The sequence below is a fragment of the Petaurus breviceps genome, unplaced genomic scaffold (genome assembly GCF_028583685.1).
Source record: "Petaurus breviceps papuanus isolate PSGF00001 unplaced genomic scaffold, PetGlider_PUasm1.0 174, whole genome shotgun sequence".
NCBI classification, from domain to species: Eukaryota; Metazoa; Chordata; class Mammalia; order Diprotodontia; family Petauridae; genus Petaurus; species Petaurus breviceps.
The window spans coordinates 73526359-73548153 of record NW_027185761.1 but is presented as its reverse complement, the minus strand read 5'-3'; the positions used below and the strand labels follow the sequence as shown (position 1 = coordinate 73548153).

General features: G+C 45.6%; 1 protein-coding gene across 1 annotated transcript in view; it reads right to left on the bottom strand.

Moving 5' to 3' along the window:
• The window catches only part of HECW1 (HECT, C2 and WW domain containing E3 ubiquitin protein ligase 1), a 317313-nt gene that overhangs the window by 192569 nt on the left and 102949 nt on the right, over positions 1-21795 (bottom strand). The window contains exon 3 of the mRNA XM_069084583.1: positions 7478-7535. Coding sequence (XP_068940684.1) covers positions 7478-7504 — 27 coding nt within the window. The 5' untranslated portion in view covers positions 7505-7535. The remainder of the gene's footprint in view (positions 1-7477; positions 7536-21795) is intronic.

The window sequence follows — 21795 nt, the reverse complement described above, 5'->3', positions numbered from 1 at the left end:
CCCCTCTCTCTCTCATCAGTGTTTTCATAATTCACTAAAATCTAATTAGGGCACTCTGTCTAGGATTCTCCTTTGGTTATGGCCTTATGGCACATACTTGCCTAAAGGGTCAGATATAATTCTGCAGGTCTGACACTGCCATAGAATACATCATCTTATTCTCTGAAATGATGTCTGGCTCTCATGGTGCGCAATCATGAAGAGGAAGGTGCTTCTGAAGAAAGGTGGGTGTGAGAAATCCTATAGAAACAAGCATGTGACCTCCATAGACCTGTTAGAATGACCTCAATGCATCCCTCTCCCCATTGCCCCCAGGTAGCCTACATGCAATCTAAACCTGTTCTTCAAAATGCATAATCATCCTGAAAAAGAAGATAGCTCGTTAGGAAGGATAAAGCATCCTGGATGGTCTTGCACACTAGACCAAACTTTGCTGAAAAATTATGCAGAGCAGCCTGCCAGAATCTTGCATCGGAGTGGGAGTGGATGAGTGCCTGCTTGAAGGGGGGCAGGGCTGGCACTCTTCGGCTGTTATGTGGCAGACGGCAGAGGCTCTGCTGTTTGGATGCTGCGAAATCTGGAGAAAATCTGCAGAAAGACAACGGAGCAGCTTGGGAGGTGGGGCAGCCCAGTGGACAGTGCCCTGGCTTGGAGTCATTTTGTCGTGTCCCACTCTTGGTGACCCCATTCGAGATTTTTTTTGGCAAATATACTGAAGCAGTTTACCGTGTCCTTCTTCAGCTCATTTTATACATGACAAAACTGAAGAAAACAGGCTTGAGTGACTCAGCTAGGGTCACACAGCCAATATGTGTCTGATTCCAGTTCCAGACTTCTGTCTATTGCACCACCTAGCTACGTCATTGTTGCCTGTAGTCATAAAGACTTGGGTTCAAACTTGGCTTTAAATACCAGCTGGGTGACCCTGGACAAGCCATTTAACTTCCACTCGCCTCAGTTTCCTCATCTGTAAAATGGTGGTCATGATATCACCTGCCTCCCAGGACTGTTGTGAAATGCAAATGAGATAATGTTTTAAAGCACTTTGTTCATGCTAGCTAGCGTGGTCCTTGTTCTTACAGATGCAAGGGTAACGGACTGAAGGCAACCGTAGCCTCCACCGACAGCTTCCGTGCTTTTCATTTCATGAACTCCTTTCAACAATGATAATATGTTGTGAATTCCCAGGGCAATTTAATATAGTATTCACAACATCTTTAGAATCATTACCAGCTTAACTGCCTTTGTTGCTTGAACTTCTTGGACCATCATCATGAATAGATAAGCCATTGGAGGATCACTAAATGAGAAGTTCCAGTCTAGACCACACAAGGGGGAGATCTACTACCACCCAGGCCAATGGGGCCTGACAAGAGGCTCAGCACAGGCCCAAGGAGGGAGGATGAGATTACTCAAGGCTAAGGACTCACCCTTCCTGTAATTCCCCCAAATTAGGAGGTGACTTGTAACTTGTGTGTGTGAAAGAAGAAAGTTCCAATGGCTGTCCATGGGAAGGGAATGAGTGACGGGACTCCCAGAAAAGAAAACTGATCCAGCCTCCTTCTGCCGGCTCTGCAGGGTTAGCACAGGCTCATGGTCCCCAAAGAGCTGAACAGCAGAGGCCAGAAGGGCACCAGGACACAAACCAAGAGGCTGTATCGACAATAGCCAAGAGCCAGGACCATGCTTCTTAGATCCTCAGCTGACCATCTTAGCCAGGCTGACTGAGAAATCAGAGCTAATTTCAGCCTCTCTGATGGCTCTCACACTGATGACTATCCATTTTTACTTTATTTTAAGACCTTTCATATGAAGGCAGTGAAAACAGAGCTTTCTCTATGAAAATGAAATTGGGAATGTTACATCTCTCCCTCTCCCCTGTGTTGCCTTATCTTCAGAAGATCAGTATTCATACTGTTATTTTAAAAAGAATAATCTTGCTAACAAATCCTCCACATGGGGACATGGGAGACCCACTGGCACTTCCCCACAGGGCACCTTCTTAGCGACATACATGCAAACATCACTTCAATGGCGGCCCTTCTCCCCATGTCATTGGTTTTTCTCCACTGATAAGAAGAAATGCCATTGTCAGGAAAGCATCACTGAATGAATGTTAGCATGCACCCATGCATGCTGATGGGCAACTATTTTGTCAAATGGCAGCAACTGATGTACAGTATGTGATTTTTTTTTGCTTGGTCACCATGATGACATGTACATACTAATGAGAGAAAAGAAGAAAGTCAGTGGAATTTTTGGCCAAAAGAAGTCTTGGACTCCAGATCTAATGCTGAGAGAGAGAGAGAGAGAGAGTAGAATGCACACATACATACATAGATTTAATGACAATGCCACCTTTTTCCCTGCAATAAAATCACATACTGTACTTAAAATAAGACCAGCTCAAACATGCTGTTAGATACAACAGTGTGGGTATCATCACATGTCTGTCCATGGTAAGAAGCTTGTTTGGGTCAATGCTTATACCATCTTGGTTGCCCTAGATGTAGCTTCAGCACCAAGAACTTCTCCCTTTCCTCTCTGAGAGAAAGACTGGGGATGAGGTGCAGGAACCCCACATGTATCTTTCTCTTTTCTTGGTAAACAGTGAAGTCAAATATTCAAGGAAACTTTGCAAAGTTATCAGATAAGAGCCTTTACCTTGAAAACAGTGGGAGGGTTTTTTTTTTTTATTTTTATGAAAATGGATAAAGAGTTTCCATCACTGGGCAAAGTCAGGAATTATTCACTACTTGGGTCCTTGGCCCGGAACCTTCGCCCGGAACCTGAGGCTCTTGTCCCACTATATATCACTGATAGCCGATTCAGTATTGGCTCCAGGGCCATGGAGAGAATTGGAATAGGCCAATTGGCATGATTCCTGTGTTGAGGTTTTGACTTTCTTGGTGACGTCATTGAGACTGGTGTTGAGAAGTAAACAACTCCATGAGGCCTTCAAAGCCCTGATATTGAGAAAGGGTAGACCCTATTGGACCCATGAAAATCTAGAACTGTCAATACCAACAGAACCATTAGTGGTATGAGGAATTAAAAAGAGATAGCAAGTAAAGGGAGACACTATAAGCCTTAAAAAATCCAGCTGATTTTCAGCAGGAAGACAAGTCAGATACAAGGAAATGGGTGCTAATTTTCTTCCTGAATCCTTTAGTTTTTCACCTTCTGGGTCACTGTAGAACATGTCAAATCTTTTGACTCAGTGTTATATAGGAAGCAATGCTTTAAAAATGTGTGGAACATTCACCCTCCATGAAAATGAGAATTTACCAATGTGCCGCTGCCCATGATTTCAGTCTTAACATTTAACTGCCTTGGGACAGGAGGGGATGAGAGCCTTGCCATCTTCAGAGGTCACAAACTCAAGTCCTCAAGAATCCCTTCATTCAGATTGAGGGGAAACATCTGCTTCCATTTTGTGGGACAGTAATAATTGAAATACAAGGAATAATCACTGATAGACCATTTCCAATAAGTCATGTCACTCCTGATGTGTTGGGTCAATAGGGTCGTATTCAGGGACTGTGAAGAGTCTAAATAAAAGAAGGATTCGCAGAGCTGGTGAAACCTCCCAGATTCTCCTGTTGGTAGAAGGCCCTAAGACAACTGTATTAAGCCCTGGAGTATGGTGGATATTCCAGAATGGCAACCATCAGAGTTCGGTTGAATCATCCATACTGGAAAAACCAAGTGGGAGAATCGATATTGTCCAGACTATGATATACTATTGGAGGGACAACTCATAGAGCTCATTCATCAGTACCCAAAAATTAAGATTGGGGAAAATGTATAGGAAGAGTAAAGCTTTTAAGGGCATAAAATGGATCTATGAAGGACCAGAGATTTTGGGTACATAAAGGAGGTGGCTTAGAAGTGTTGTTCTCTGAGTCAGTTAAGTGTAAATTGGGTTCACTGGGCATTTTAAAGAATCATTCTCCATATTTAGGGTTGAAGTGAAAAGGCATAAGCCAACTTCTGCTGATTAAGATAATGTTGTAGTTGAAAAGAATGTTGTGGAATGTTGGGGGGAAAAAGTATTGGGCTTAAAAATCTAGAGATCTGGGTTCAAGTCCAGCTTTGTGGACAAGGTTGGGCTGCTTAAGAATTGCTTTCAGCCTCTATTTCTCTATCTATAAAATTTAAATGTTAATCATTGTGCTACCCAACTCTCCTTTAAGAAAAGGGCTCTGGACACTTCAAAGTCCTTAGAAAATGTGACATTATTTGAACATTTCAATTTACTTCTGAAAAAAATTAAGGTGTAAAAATGGGTATTTCCCTAGAGTTTGAATTACTTGGCTGCCTTTTTTATAGGTATAAAAAGGCAACATCTCCCCAGATTGATCTGGACTTTGGCAAGTAGATAAAGGTCTCAGGTGACTTGCTGTGACATTCTCAAAAGCTTCACATATGGGGGTGTTCATTTCATCCAAAAAGGAGCCCGCGTTAGCAAAGAGGATGAGTGCCCAGCTAATCCAGAAGGCCATCACTAGGGGATAGTTGTGGGCTTCTCTGAGCTCACAGCCGTACTTCCGGCTCCTCGCTACCTACCACTGGCACTGCTCTGCACTCTGTGTCCCACATTCAAAGACATGGTGTTATGTTTGACGCCATTTAATCAGTTAGCAGGGTCTGACCACTCTGCCTCCACCATATCTTACCTCCCTATAGCCTTGTCTCTGTCCTCTCAGTTAACATTCAATAATATTTAGTAAGTGCCAGCTGTGTGCCAAACAATGCTTTGTGTGGGCTCTTCTCATATGCCTGAACTCTTATATAATCTTGGATTGAAAGAATCACCATGCCACCATAAATGAAGGTATGATTGGTTCCTTCACATTATAGAGACAGTTGACATTTAATTGACTAGAAAATGAAGTAACATGAAAATTCATCAAACCAATGGGCCAGTGGCAGATCCATTTGGAAATCCTCAATGGTGGCAAATGTATGGAGTCAAGGAGAGGAAAGACTGGGCTGAATAGATGGAAGGTCAGAACTTGGCTTAGGATGTGTGTGTGGGGGGGGCAGGGGTCCTCCCCAGAAGGAAGCTGAATGACTAACCCAAGTTACATCAATGGGGGATTCCTATCCAGACATAAGATGGACTGCGTAATCTCTGTGTTCTCTTCAGATCCTGGCCTTCTGTGATTTCAGAATCTCTTTATTTCTTGTAAAATTGACTCCAAGTAGATCCTCCCATCTCCACACTCCTCCTCTTACAATCTAGCCTCCCACCAGACTCTTCTTCCTTATGAATCGATACGCTGTTGTCACTCTTCAGCCCATGTTTCATGAGTTCAGAGGATCATAGATTTACAACTAAAAGGGAACTTAGAGGTTATCTAACCCAACCCCCCCATTCTATAGAAAAGGAAACTGAGTCATTGAGTGAATGAAGTGGAATTTGAACTCAGAGCCCCTTCAATGCTAGTGCCTTCCCTGTGAGATTCCCTTGCATTTATCCTGCACATACCTTGTGTGTGCATCGTTGTTGGTATGGTGTCTTCTCTACCAAACTGATGGCAGCTACTGTTTTCTTTTTTTTTTTACTTTTTGGAGGGCAATTGGGGTTAAGTGACTTGCCCAAGGTCACATGGCTATTTGTGTGTGTGTGTGTGTGTGTGTGTGTGTGTGTGTGTTAAGTGTCTGAGGCCGGATCCGAACCCAGGTCCTCCTGACTCCAGGGCCACGCTCTATTCTCTGTGCCACCTAGCCGCCCCCGAGACTTTTATTTTTCTTAACTTTCTGTGTATCTCCAGTGTTTAGCATAGTGCCTGACATATAATGCCTGTTGATTTGACCCCAAACCCTTCTCCTTTCCACTCTACCACACTGGCCCACTAGAGCTAACTTAAGTAAAGGTCAGACTCCTTTGCCTGGCATTCAAAGTCTTTTATAATCTAGCACCACCCCACTCTTCCATCCTTAGAAAACAAATCAGCTATCATTGCATTATAGGGAGTAATGGAAGGGCCCTTGGAGCCACACCCCTCATTTCACAGCTGAGACCCTGAAGCTCGGAGAGTGTGAATTGCCCAGGGTCGTAACTAGGAAGTGACTGAAGCAGGATTTGAACCTAGGCCTTTTTGACTCCAAGTTCAGCAACTCTGTCCACTATGTTATGTTCATACTGCTGCCCTATGCATGCATTTTCTGCTCCATCTAGACTCTACTGCTTTCAATTTTCTCAAAATTCTCTATGCTTTCTCACCTCTGGGATTTTGCTATGTTATTCCTCTGGCCAAGAAAGTCCTCCTTCTATTTTTTTTTTTTTTGCTTTTTGGAGGGCAGTTGGGGTTAAGTGACATACCCAAAGTCACACAACTAGAAAGTGTGTCAAGTATCTGAGGCTGGATTTGAACTCAGCTCCTCCTGACTCCAGGGCCAGTGTTCTATTCATGGTGCCACCTCGCTGCCCGCCCCTCCTGTTTTTTAACATGTTGTAAAGCCCAACACTAATGTCACCTCCTCCATGGGGCCTTTCTTGAATATCTGCCCCCACTCCCTTCCAGATTTCTAGGACCCTTTTTCTCCCTTGTAAATCACTTGGTATTTTGATATGCACATCTCTGATGTTCTTATCCTAGGTTAGTGTGGATCCGTAGCTGAGTGACCTACCAGACTGAAAGTCCCATCAGCACAGGGACAGTTTGGTCTTCCAGGCTCTGAGCACAATGCTCTGCACCCCCAGATGGTTAATCAATGTCTGTTGTGGCATTTGAGTTCATGTCACTGAGCATGCTGTCTGGTTGGGCGGCTTTGAGAAAAAATATCCGCGACTGCCCAAGTGAAAGTTGGAGTCCAGGAGGGCATGGGAGGTATACTGACCCCAAGCCTTGTCAAGGGCTCCAAGGAGGAGGCCTGGGAGATAGGGGGTGGGGAGGACCAGCCCAGTAAAAAAGAGCCCTGATTGGTGCTTCAGTGGGTGTGACTGACCATCCTGGGAACCAGGAAGCACATGGTTAGTCAATATCCTCAGTCAGATGTGGCTCCTGATCAGCCTCAGAACCCTTCCCTTCCCATGGTTTCCTTGTTCTGCATCTCTTGGTATCTCTTGGTAACACCCTGTATCCAGGGTGTCAAAGCAACCAAGATCCATGCTTGGAATGAAGCCACTTTGAGGGCAGGGGATGTCTCGACTTGTCTTTGACTCCCCAGTGTCTGGCCCAAAGTAACTAGTGCTTAATAAACACTTGTCAGCTTTAACTGAACAGAGCTGAGCTGTTCACAGCAGTGAGGGCCCCTCTGCATGGCATGGGGAGGGGGCTGAGCATGCAAGCCAAATCACAGATGGGGGGAGTGACTGGATGGAGAGGGAATGTCAAGACCTGCCCTGACACCAGTCCCAGGGCTGTGTGCTGGGGCCGATGGCACATTCCATTATGGATGGTGGTGAGTCATCAACTTATAATGGAATGACATGGATGATTTCTTAGAATCAGAAAAACACACTGACCTTCACACTACAGAGGTGCAGCAGCATAATGACCCACCAAGTGTAAGCGCATCAGTTCCTGGGGAAAAGGCCAATGAGGTTAACTCAGCATGGATCACATCAGTGACATCATCACACAGAGAACGAACGCATTCAGCAGGACTCCCAAGGCTCCATCCCTCCTGCCCCCACGCCTCCCCCCCCCCTCACCTCCAGACACACAAATACACAGGAACACTGGGCTTGGAGAACTTGTTGGGAAAATGGAAGCTCAGACCAGTCAAGTGAACTCCCACAGTCCTGAGCAATGGGCGCCATATTGACAGCTAGAATCAGGGATACTTACATTGGGCTCTTTCCAATTGGACTTGAAAGTTAAACATGTAGACCCAAAGGGAAGTTAATTCTTTTTATATCCTCTGTGGAAACTGTATGGGGGGGGGTAAGACTTCTGGCTGACCAGCGACTCAGAGAAACTTCCGATGTCAAATGGAGGGGTCTTCAGTCAATTGCTGTGCCCTCAGGAATCCCTCCTCCACCAAAGGTGGCACCACACTCCAGCCTCAGCCAGAAGCCTCAAGGAATTTACCTTCATGAGACCTTCCAGGTGTTCCATCAAGCTCACCCCTCTCACCCCACTGTGATGGTCCCAGATGAAAGGTGAGCCCCTGGGAATTCTTTATCCCACATGACAATCCCATCTCTGTATACCATGCTTCATTACTGAATGGTCACTGGGCAGTTATGGCAGTGGGAAGGGAGAAGGCTGGAGTCAGGACTCATTGTTGTGGTCATTGTGTAAATTGTGATAATATCACAATTTAAAAATTAGTGTTTCCCAAGCATTTGTTCACATCAGCACCTTCAGTGGGCACTGTTCACATCCACGAAATTTTGCTTCCACAAATTTATGAGATGATAAAGGAAACCAACTAAACCAGTTTTTACACAAAAGCAATGAATTTAAGTCAGCATATCTAAGATTGGGGGAGAAGAGCGGGACTCAATAATGTCAATGTGATAGCATCTCATGAGCACTTCCAATCTGGGCAGTATTTCCAGTTCCTACAATCTTGCATCCTCATCTTTCCTTAAAGTTGCCTTGAAACCAGTCAGTATGTTTTCATTCCAAAAGAAAGCATTCGACTCCAGTATTTCCCAAGCCCAGAGAAATTTGAAGCTTTGCTGACAAGAGAATTTGTTTAAAAAACAAGTCATTAGCTTGCATTCGAGTGCTTGGTTTAGGCTAGAAATGTGAAAATGTGGTCCCAGTGGCTTTGAATCTCAAGCTTCCAAGCATGTGCAGGGAGATTAGGGTGGGGAGGCGGGAAGGGGAGCAGTCCCTCTTGGGAAAAACACATTAGTTAGATGTTGATGCAGCTAATTGTGTCCACATACAGACTAGGAGAGAAAACAGAGGAGAAAAGGTACCATTTCAGCTAGAAATTGTCCATTTCTGGAGAGTTTGCAGAGTGAAAAACACTCAACATTTTTAGCAGCCAGAACCTCGTTGGAGATGGTTTATAGAGAAGCGGAGAAAGAACATGGAGGAAGTAGCCCCCACAGAGCCTGGCGTTGCAGAGACTCCAGTTGTCTCAAATGCCTTGCAGTCACGGGCGTGGGTGTGGGGGATCAGGCGTCAATACTGACAGTGTGCTTCTTTTTTTCTTTTAACCAGTGGATTAACAGAACCATTAAAAGAAAAGAGGACCTAGGGTTCTGCCCTAGGGAAGGCTGGGAACTCAGAACATCTGATAGGTTTCTCAGCTGTCTTACTCCTATCCCCCTAATAGTCTCCAAATGCCCCAGGAAACACCAAATGATGGCAGAGTCATTGGGTCTCTGAGGCCTTGCATTCCAACAGCAATCCCTTGCTATGGTTTACCTGACTCCTGCTGACCCTGCCACGCACCTCCCCAAACAGTCCATTTCACTTCAGAGAGGTCTGGTCATGATGGAGGTTTTCCGGCCAATGGGCTGAAATCTGCCTCCAAACCCCTTCCCCCACTGCTCCCAGTGCTTCCCTTTTGGGTCAAGTCAGATCAGGCTAATCCCTCTTGTGCAGAACACTGTCTGCTGACCAAGAAGGTAGGGCCTGGAGTTGGGAAGGCCTAAATTCACATCTGGCCTCAGATACTTACTAGCTGTGTGACCTTGGGCAAGTCACAGCTTCTGTCTGTCTTGTTTCCTTGACTATAAAATGGGAATCATAATAGTACCTACCTCCCAAGGTTGTTGTGAGGATCAAATGAGATAATCTTTATTAGCAGAGTGCCTGGCACACAGTAGGTGCTTAAGAAATGTCTGTCCCCTCACATCGGCTCAGTAGTATCTGAGTGCTAGGAACAAACCCCTTCCAATCTCAGCTGATTTACCAAGATTCTTCTTTAGACAACTCCCTGGTTGCATTGGCCATTCTCCTGAACCTTGTCTTCTCAGCTGCAGAGTAATAGGGACCAATATAATCCATCACAGGAATATCCGGGTCAAGTACCCATGCCCCATGCCCTCCTCCACTTGACTACTCCATTAGCCACTGACCACTCCATTCCTCTGATAGGCTTTCAGGGAGAAAAGCCTGATCCCTCACAACCCGACTAATCAGGATATTGGTTATCTCTGAGTTACCCCAGAAGGATGACTGATTTGTCAAGAGGCCAGCAGTAGATGAGAAGACAAGGGCATTCAGAGGTGAAGGATTTGGTAGATCTGAGAGAAATTCAAATTTTTGCTTTAGTCGAGCCAATGTGTGTATTTGTTTGAAATTTTGAGCAACCCAACAGGGTAGTTTAAGTGAATAGTCAGTTAGTATAAAAGCCTTCAATTCTTTGCCAATGAAGGGAGGTGTGTGTGTGTGTGTGTGAGTGTGTGTGTGTGTGCGTGCGTGCGTGTGTGTGCATGTGTGTGTGAGTGTGTGTGTTGAATATGAGATAAGGTCAGTTTTGTGGAATTCTTTTAACCAATACCGGGCAAAGGTAATTAGGAAAGTGAGATGGATTGAATTACATTAAATTGAACCATAGAATGACCCAGAGGCTAAGAAAGCTAATAAAGTCTTGGAGGAGTCCTGCTGTGGCAGATGGTCCCTGTTCAGGATATACGTGTGTTTCTATGGTTAGGTTGCTACATGTAGACTTATGAACCAGAAAGAACAAAGAAGCAGCAGTTATGTGGCCACAGTGTAGAATGCTAGACCTGGAGTCAAGAAAACAAATTCAAATTCAGCCCCTTACTTGCTATGTATCCCTGGACAAGTCACTTAACCTTGGTTTGCCTCAGTTTCCTCATTTGTCCAATGGGGTTAATCATAGTACCCACCTCCCAGGGTTGTAAAGCTAAAATGAGCTAATATGTCTAACATGCTTGGCAAACCTTAAAGTGTCCCATAAGCACAGACTATATTGTCAGTAATAGGGAAACCAGGATAGGAAGACAGAGGAAGACAGCAGCTAGGAAGGCGTGTGCAACATAGGATTGGTTACAGAAGATGGGAAATTTTAGCCTGGAGAAGGGAAGCATCGGGGAATATGCTGGCTGTCTCCAAGCAGCTGAATCACTGTCAAGCAGAAGAGGGAATGGACTTGTTCTACTTGGCCCTCCTGGGAGCAAACGGGGGAGCTTGCAGAGGCACACTGAGGCTTGGTGTCAGCCTCAGAGGCAGCTGATCCCTGCCCAGCCCCTCACTGGGAGCAAAGCCCAAATGGTCCCATGTTGGGGATGTCCCCACAGCCTTCTTGTCCAGGGGGCTTGGTGAGATGGCCTCTGAGCACCTGGATTTCAGAACCTGAAATTGCCATCATACTCACAGGCAACAACACAAATTCCACCTTCAGTGGTAAAGAGGTGACGCCTTGGAAAACAGATTCATATGGATCAGAGTGGCACCCTTCTCTCCCTCATCCTTCTCTCTCTCTCCCACTCTAGTATGAGGCAACACTCTAGGGGACATGGAGATGGTGGTGGGGAATTGGCTGAGTGCCATAGTGCATGAATAAGTCATTCATTCCACTGTGTGGGCTGATGCTCTGACCCACAGTCCACAGGGTATGCATTATGAGTAGATTTTCTGATAGAGTTGATGGGTTTACTCGGATCCAATCATGCACCGCATTATGTCCTCAATGACATGAATTACAATGGGGGCTCATGGCCATGGGTCTCATCCATAGCAATAGCCCATGTATGGATGGCATGACACAGGTTGAAAGCATTTTCCTCACAAAATCCCTTGAGATGGTTAGTGCAACAATACTATTTCCATTTTACAGATGTAGAAACTGAGATTAAAAGAGTTAAGTGATTTGCCCAGAATTGTTCCAGCTGAGAGCGGTGGGCCTGGGGCTTCTGACACTAAAGCCCTTCCTGCTGACCCTCAGAGCCTTAATTTGTCCATAGCTATGGACAGAGGGAAGCTCAGGGACCCAGGGAGTCAACCTACACCCTTGGCTAAATGAGGCATAAACCAATCATGCTGATGTAGGATCTAGGGCTGGAAGGGACCCCAATATTTTATAAATGAGGAAACTGAGGCCTAGGGAGGCCAAGTGTCTTACTTAAAGTCACACAGATTCCAGTAAGAGCGTCAGAAGCAGGATTTGAAACCAGGTCCTCTGACTTGAGAGTTGACACTCTTTCCCCTGGGCCCTTGTAACATGTTGCCTCCCATCCGCTTTCCCAATACAGTAGAGGGGGCTCTTGATATGAGCTTATTTGGGTGTATTCTAGGCTTCAACTATTATGAGCTCCTTGCATATCGGAACGGTCTCACCCTCTCATCTCTCTGTGCTCCCAGCCCTGGCCCAGCCCTCATGGATGCTCACTTCTCTCTTGACTCTTATCTGTAACAATCGACATCGATATCGACTCCTGGGCCTGCAAGTTCTGAAGAGGAGCCAACCTCGTCAATAATAAACAATTGGTAGGTCAGGAAACATATGCTGAGCACTTCCTGTGTTCCTGACACTGTGCTATAGATACAAAGGAAGGCAAAGACAGTCCCTGCCTTGAGGAGCTTACCGTTTAATGGGGGGCTACATGTAAACGATTATTTACAGACAAGCTATACGAGGGATAGCCAGGGAATCACCAATAGAGGGAAGATGTTGGAGTGAAGGGAGATTGGGAAAGGCTTCCTGGAGAAGGTGGGCTTCTAGTGGGGCTTTGAAGGGAGCCAAGGGGCATCAAGGAGGCACAAGAGCCTTCCGGGTATGGAGACAGCCAGAGAAAGTGTCTAGAGTCTCGAGATGGGAGTATCTTGTTCAAGGAACAGCCAGCCAGGAGGCTGTTGTCACTGGATCACAGAGTGGGTAAGAGGAAGCAAAGGTGTAAGAATTCTGGAATGGAAGAAGGGGAAAGCTTAGAGAGGGTTTTACAAGTCAAACAAAGGATTTTATGTCTTATCCTGGAGGGAGAGAGAATCACTGGAGTTTATTGGATAGGTAGGTGACAGTCAGATCTGTGCTTTAGGGAGAACACTTTGACCATTAGTGGAGGATGGCCTGGAGCGGGAGACTTGTGGCAAGGAGACCCCTCCCCCCACTCCCACACACTGTCACAGCAACTATTGCCATAGTCCAGGTGTGGGGTGATGAAGGTCTACACCAGGGTGGGGGCAGTGGCAGAGGAGACAAGGGAGCATGGATAAAAGATGGTACAAATTATAGAATTGACAATGGCCACAAATAGAGCATGATTTCTTTTTGACAGACAGACAACTTAGAGGTTAATGCAATGTCCTTTCACCGTGGATGAGAAGATCAGAAACCCAACTTTCATTGTCCATAGAGATCTGGAAATTGCACATTTTGACTCTGTGGAGGGATTATTCAAAGTCTTATCAGCTGGCAAATCTGCTCTTACCAAGGTCTTAGCCAGGGCTCAGCAGATGCCAATGAACTCTGGCTATGACTGCTGTTGCATCCACCAAACCAAACCACCAGAAGCCATCACTGGGAAGGGCTAAGCCTTTGGGCTCCGATGCTTCACTCCCGGGGACAGGCATCATCATCTCCACCTTGACCCTCATCACTCGCCCTAGTCCCGGTTGTCCTTTCCCCTCCAGCCCAGCTTTCCCCCAGTATTATAACTGAATCTCATGGGGGCTGCCTAGTGGTCCACTCACAATCCCCATGACTTCAGACACCAACACACTCCTCCCTGGGTGGACTCCCCTCTATGGGTTTCCTCCTTTTATCAGAATGGAAGCTGCTTGAAGACAGACGGTCAGCGCTTGGCACATAGTAATAACCAGTCAGAGGCTGCCTTAGATGTTTGTTCAAGTCGACAAGTATTTAAGCACCTACTATGTGCCCTGGCATGCTGTGAAGTGCTCAGGAGGCAAATAAAGAAAAAAAGAGCCCCGACCCTCTGAGAGAGCACATTCTAGAGGGAGGGAGACAGAACACAAGAGGAGCTGAAGAGCAGAGAAGGACAAGGAACTTCCCCAAAGGAGGACAGAGGGAAAAGGCAGCTGAAACGTGGCGGCCAGCACTGGACAGTTCCTTACTATCTCCGAGATACTGGGCAAAGAATGCAACCTCTCCCAGACTCAAATTCCCCATCTGTAAAATGGGCATAAAAGTAGAACCCACCTCCCAGGATTGTTTTCAGAAGCTAACGAAACGGTGTAAGTAAATGCCATTTTAAGTGACTTGCCTAAGTTCATACAGCTAGTAAGTGTTAACTATCTGAGGCCACATTTGAACTCAGGTCCTCCTGACTCCGGGTTGGTGCTCTATTCCCTGTGCCACCTAGCCACCCCAATGAACTCTTCTTATTAGTATAATATGTACATGATAAATTTTGTTTATTCATTCATTAGCAGCATCGATGTGTTAACCCTCCAATTCAATTTTCATTAACCTCCTCACTGGTCTTCCACTTAAATTCCTTTCAATCAGGGCAAAGTTCTTTCAGGCTCATTTTCATAGGATTTACAACTTAGTTCCCTTCCCCTGGGATGAACTTTAACATACTTCAACTGGAAAAGACCCCTAGGTCTTCTAAAGCCACATGGCATTGCTTTTTGTCAATTCTAGATGGCAAAGCTTCCAGACTCTCGGCCTCCTCTGCAGTTCTGCATGCATATCATTTTAAATGGGAAAAAATATTACGTAAGCAGAAAAAATCCTTATACTCTTAAATTTTATAGATTAATCAATAAAGAGTGAGAGAGGAAGAAAGAAGGGGAAAAAGAAAAAACAAAGGGGGGAGGGAGGAAGGGAAGAAGGAGGGAAAGAGGGAAGGATGGAAGAAAGAGAAAGAATATGAAACGGAAAAGAAGAGAGTGAGACACAATACAAATATGAAATGTATATTTAACTATGGATGCATGTGAAATTATATATAGACACACATTCAACACCTATTTGTAGAAATGGCTTCTTTTAAAATGTTAATTACATTTATTTTATCCCTGAAAATGGCCTTGCCAAGAGAAGTGAATTCTTATTGATCACAGGGCACCAGACTCTTTATTCTCTCCCTTGTCATCACTGTTTTAACTAGTGCATTCAGTCTAACTGAGCCTTCCCAGAATCCCTATCCTATCACCCTGGAGTTCATCCCCACCTCCTCCTTCATTTCCTTCCATTCTCTTCAGCCTGAATGAATGAAGCAAGCATTTGCTGGGCACCTTCTCAGTGCCAAACTGAATACTGGCCACAGGAGAGCGAAACACAACAGGGCTGCCCACGTTTCTCTAAAGCAGGGCTGCTTAACCTGAGATGTGAGGATTGTTTCTAAACATTTGGATCATTGTTTCAATATATGTGGTTTCCTTTGTAATCCTGTGAATGTTGTTTTATGCTTTTAAAAACATGATTTGAAGAAAGGGTCCGTGGGCTTCACCAGGCCAGAGTCCATCACACACACACACACACACACACACACACACACACACACAACGAGAGAGGGGGAGAGAGACAAAGAGAGAGAGACAGAGAGAGACAGAGACAGAGAGACAGAGACAGAGAAAGAGACAGAGAGAGAGAGCCCTTGTTCCCTAGCAGCCCCCCACACCTGTGGAGTAGGTGGTGGGTGGTAGTGGCTTTTCCCTCTATGGGTTGGAATAGATGGTGTTCCAGCTCTCACCTTCATGAAGGTGCAAGGAATATAAGGAAGCTGGGCTCCAGAAGTGTTAGGACTGGCTCATAGATTCCTGGACTTGGAGTCAGGAAGCTCTGGGGCCAAATTGCACATCAGAGACTTATTCACTACACATTCCTAGATAAATCCCCTCTCTGAACCTTACTTTCTTCTTCTGCAGAATGGACACAATAAATGATCCCTGCTGTCCTGGGCTGAGGACCAAAAGAAGACAATAATGCGTAAAGTGCTTTACAAACCTTAGAATGCTATACAAAGGCCAGTTTGGGGTGTGACTCTAGGACACTTAGTCCCAGTTCTCTCCACAGGTGAGTGACTCGGGCTGTTCCTCAGTTTCCCCATCTAAAGATCCCTCTGTGCCTGGCACCTCCTTAGCAGGATGGTACTTTTTAGCACAACTCTACCCTTGAATAATTCCCCAACAAAGCTGTCGACCAAGAATAATAGCTCTGTGAAGATGTTTGCACGAAGAACAGGTTTCGGTGACAGTCTGTCAAAACATTTTCTTTTCTAGACCAGCAATGTGATGGGACAGAACAACATGGAACATATGGGCCAAAGTCTGCCCTCAGCAGCTAAGGCTTCGCTCCCCCGGCTTCAGTCAAACAGCTGACTCCAACAAGGATGCCCAAGTACCTGTCTTCAGTTGGGTGCCTCTGATACCCCATGTGTCACCCACATATCACCCATCACCACGTCTCCTTCAGTCACCTTGTGAGAGTCCAGAGCCCAAGCAGAGGCAGGCATCAGCATCTTTATAATTTAAAAACAACATATTTTTAAATCCAACCATTCCAGTGTAGATCACGCAAGTAATGTCATGGCTGCCTTTTAAGAACACCCAAACAGCAGAGATAGACTGATTGTCTGACTGTCTCTGTCTCTCTCTCTCTGTCTCTGTCCCTCTGTCTCTCTGTCTCTCTGTTTCTCTTTCTCTTTCTCTCTGTCTCTGTCTCTCTGTCTCTTTCTCTATCTCTCTGTCTCTGTCTCTCTCTCTCTCTCTCTCTCACACACAGACACACACACACACACACACACACACTTACTCTGACACTGGGTCCATTTGTATCTCTCTGGGGCTCCCTTTGCATTAGCATGAGGGGCTCAGAACATGCCAATCAAGATAGCTACACCTCTTCATTCTCACTGCCCCCTAAGTGCTGATGCTATTTCCTGGGAACAGCTGGGGGAGCCAGTGTGTGCCTCAAGATTACTGATGGAGGCTGGGGCACCTGCTTCCTCATCTTGACTTACTCCTCCATCATTCCCACACTCCCTAAGTAGAAATTTGCTCTAGATGGACGGGCCACCCCCCAGCATCTCAGGATGGGTGTGCAGGGACCTGAAATGGATGTCAAACTGTCCTTGGATCCATGTCAGGACAATGCCCTCAATGACTCCTACTTGGCTGCTTGCACAGAGCAGTATTATTAACTAACCATTCTCTACCATGTGATATGAATTATTCCAAGCCCCATCTGAATATTTCCTTGACACTCCATTCTCCAGTGTTGGCATACACAATCTGCCACAATCTCCCCATCTAAAGGTAGGGCAGGGAAGAGATTCCAGCCATGTCTATTCTACCAATGACCAGTGTCAGGAGGTGTCCTAATTATTCTCTATGGACCATGGGATAAGTACCGTTATGGGATTCTGCTTTCACCGACTCTTTCAGGCACAGTTGTTTGCAAGCTGCCTCTCTTGATTCCCCCAGTGGCTGGAACCCTTCCTCCTCAAAATTACCCAACATTCACTTAGTATATATTTGCATATGCTATCATATATGCACATTATATTACATATGCTAATTTTGCAGTCAGAGTACCTGGGCTCAGCTCCCAGCTCTGCTTATTGTATACAAGAAATTAAACAAGAGGCTTGACCTCTCTGTGCTTCACTTTCCTCATCTGTAAAAAGAAGCAGCCAGATGAGATGTCTTTGAACCTCTGACCTTCTGATCCTGTGGTCCCTCAGTAGATGACTATTCGCTCCTTGAGAACAGAAATTCTTTCTCTTTCGTTTTTGTATGCTTCGGGTTTACACAGGGACATAGTAGGTGCTTAATAAATGCTTGTCAATTCAGGCATCTCTAGCGTTTAATATTATTTCCTATTGAGTTCCCTCCTGCTGCCCCCACTTCCTGTGAGTATCCCCATTTTACAGACGAAGCAGCTGAGGCTGACCGTTCAGTGCGGGAGGCAGCATTCTAACTTGGTACTTGCTGACTCCCAGTCTATTGTACTTTCGACCAACCTGGACACATTCACTGCTTAAGCTCCCAAGCAAAGAGGGGCAGCCCTCGCCTGAGGAGTGGGTACGGGGCCCAGCCCAAATTCTTCATCTGGGATTAAAGCCTATGATGCTGCTCTGTTACCAAACCCATGCTCCCACTTTCTGTCTATCCTTGAACCATCTGGAGAGCCACCCGATGCACCCCCAGCTGGCCTAGGTACTGTCTGAGCCTGCCTCCTGTAATGCCCAATGACCCATGCACGGGCTTAATGGAGCAAACTTGTAACTCCCACACTGTCTGTGTCTAATCACCCTATTTGGCCCCATGTACTTTTCATCTTCAACAGTCCAACCCAGAACAGAATAAATTCTGCCACAGATACCACAAGTCAACATCCCTCCATACCTACTCTACCATTTGGTATTAGGAGGAAGGCTACACCCTTCTAGAAGGTGGGAATGCTTGCCGCTGATTATAGGCAGCATCTGCCCCCTCTGCCTTCCATAGACAGCTGCTGCAGCTTTCACATCTGGCACCCCCAGGGTCTAATAATGCCTAGAGGAGGAACCAATGAGGTATTGCCCGAGACATGACTAGTGGTGGCATTGAAGCTTTCCTGGGTCGGTGGGGCTGCCTACGGTGGTGCTGGGGAATGGATAATAATTGCTGTGAAAAAGGCAACTGAAGGTCTGAGCCAGGGCCACCTACAAGAAGCCAAGGTTGACACCAGGGAGGCTGGAAACGAGGAAGAAGGGCAAAGTGCCGTTTTCATTTGGGGTGCATCAGCTCAGGCAGCTTCTGGCTGTACTAAGGAAATGTTTTATCTGGCCAATCCCCAAATATTCTCCTCGTCTTTCCACCTCTCGTGAAAATCTGGAGATGAAGAAGCAAAGTCTATGTCATGCCCAAGTCACAGAACTGTGTATGTGTGTGTGGAGGGTTCCATTCTCTGCACTAACAATGCACGTATTTGATGCTCTCCAGCTTTGTGGAGGCAGTGGGTAGGGCAGTGAAGAGGCCACTGGGCCTGGAGGCAGAAAGACCTGGGTTCAAGTTCAGCCCCAGACAATTACTACCTGTGCCACTCTGAGCACAGACATAACCTCTGTATGGCTCCTCATCTGGAAAACAGGAATACTAATTGTACTTAGCTCACAGGGCTGTTGCTTGGACCAAAGGGGATAGCATTTGTAAAGCTCTTTGCAACCCTTAAAACACTATATAGATGTTAGCTATTATTGGCAGTATTGTTTTGGAGGTGGATTTGGGGATTCATTTAAAAAACCTCAATGTCATTTGTTTCTAGCCAACTAATAATCCTGGACAGGAAGGCCTAGAGGAAAGGTCCCTGAACCAGTCTCAGGAAAGAACTCTGCCACCAATTAGCCACAGGACCAGAAGGAAATCTCCCAGCCTCATGTGCCCCTAGGCAGAGTCAGGATCTGAACCTGAGTCCAGCATGGCATCCACTTACATTGCCCAGCCTAAGGAGGTGACGATCCAGTTAGTTTTTCAGAGAAAAGAATGAGACCCTAGTGGACTTTTACCACTGTGAGATTATGAGGCTGGCTAGGAGAGTGTGGGTGATCTGAAGCACCTCCCCATCCCAGGAGCAGATGGAAGGCTTCTCCCCATCCCCCTCTTCCTCCTCATCCTCCCCATCCCCATCTGCCTTCTTCTGACCCAGGGTCAGCAGCTTCATCTTTGCACATGGAGGACCGAAGACCTTGAAAATAAGAGGTTCACACATCAACATGATGCAGCTGATGGGAACTGCTGTCGTCATTCTGAATCACTCAAGAGGCCTTCCTTGAGGGTCAGCAAGGTCAGGGCAAGTCCCCCAGGAGGTGCTGACTTCTTCCTGAGCCTTCCCAGGCAGAGAGAAAGGGCTTAGACACTGATGGCACAGAGTAGGACCTTAAGGGATGATTGGCTGATTGGCACTAATGATGATTCTATCACAGTCTAGGAATGAGTGAAGGTGTAATTTGAGACATTGCAATGAGCACTTTCTAGAACTCATGTCAAAGTTTATCCCTGTTGATTCCTTTCAATCCATGTTCTATATTATGACCCTACCCTTTCCCTATTCTAGGTCTCTGCCTTTTTATTAAGAAATTGTAAGTACTTAAATGTCATGGAAGTAAAACAGGATATTTATTTGTCCTGGATTAGGCTACAGTACCCTTAAATGTTCCATGTACGGAAACAAAGAAATTTCTCCCAAACTAATGGCCACACACTTGGACTTAGATAGAAGAGAGAAAATCTAAATGAAGGCAGACATGCAGACTCTTGCATGAGCACAACTGCTTGGCTGTGTGGGGTCAGCTCTGTTCTTTCCCCCTCAATTGTAGCTGAAAGGCCATAGGAAAGAGCAGGAGTGAGAGCAAGTTTGTTTCTCAGAGGATTGTGGCTCCACAGCTAACAGGGATCTCAGAGGCCATCCTTTTACAGAAATGGAAACTGAGGCCCAGAGAGAGTAAGTGATTTGTCCAGAGTCACACATAGGTGGTAGCAAGGATAGGACTTGACCCCAGGCCTTCTGACTTCTAATCCATTACTCTTTCCACTGTGTGGGATTACAAGCCCTTTGGATCATAGAAGACACACAAAGTCCTAACCTTGGCTTTCCTTTGCAATTCAATTGTTCCTGCATCAATAATGTTGATAATATTGCCATTAATAATGATGTCAATAATATTCATCAATAATCAATAAAGACCTCTGAGTTTCTAGATATAATGATTGTGAACCCCAGAATGACAGTTGTAGAAAATTCCTAAGACATTTAGGGTTAATGACCAAGGGAAGAATGGAGAAAGGCAGAAGCAAGAGTGGGGACACAATGGTGGCTGCTGAATCTTTTCCACTTGTGAGCCAAAGGAAGCATGGCCACCACAGAACATTGGTCAACCATTCCCTGAGTCTTCTCTCCCAGTCAGACAACCCTGGGTGGTCAATGTGAGCCAAAGAGAGTATTGCCACTATAGAAACTTGGCCAACCTTCACATGAGGCCTCCTCTACCATGTCCACATCTGAGCCAAAGGGAGTATTTCCACCATAGAGCCTTGGCCAACCTTCACATGAGGCCTCCTCTACCATGTCTATGTATGAGCCAAAGTGAGCGTTGCCACCACAGAGCCTTGGCCAACCTTTCCATGAGGCCTCCTCTACCATGTCCACATCTGGGCCTAAGGAAGCATTGCCACCGCAGAGCCTTGGCCAACACCAATAATTAGAGAAATGTGAAATAAGGCAACACTAAGATTCCACCTCACACCCACAAGACTGGCAAAGTTGATTGAAAAGGAAAAATGCTCAGTGTTGGAGTGTACCTGTGGGCAAACAGACACATTAGTGTACTATTGTTGGAGCTATGAATTGGCCTACACATTCTGGGAAGCCATTTGGAACTAAGCCCCAAAAGTCACAGAACTGTGCCTACCCTTTGACCCAACAATACCACAAATGGACTTAAACCCCAAAGAGATCAAAGAAAAAAGAAAAAAAGACCTATATGTATAAAACTATAGCAGTTTCAAAGAACTGTAAACAGAAGGGGTGCCCATCAATTAGGGAATGACTGAACAAATTATGGTATATGAAAGTAATGGAATGAATTATTGTGCTATAAGAACCAATTAAAGCATGGGTCTATTTCAGAGACACATGGGAAAACTTGTCTAAACTGATACAGGGTGAAGTGAGCAGAATCAGAATAATTTACACCATAATAACACTGTAAAGACAAGCTGCATTGATAAACTTGAGGTCATTAATCAATTGAGGGACCAGTCATGATTCAAGAAGGCTGAGGATGATAAAGTGTGCTGCCTACCTCCTGACAAAGGTGAGGGCTTATGGTCCAGAGTGAGACATGCATTTTGGGGCTCTGTCAGTGTATGGATTTGATTTGTTTGATTGCATATTGTTACAATGTTTTTATTTTTTTCCCGAGGAATGGGGAGAATAAGTTAAGGTGAGAGAGAGAGA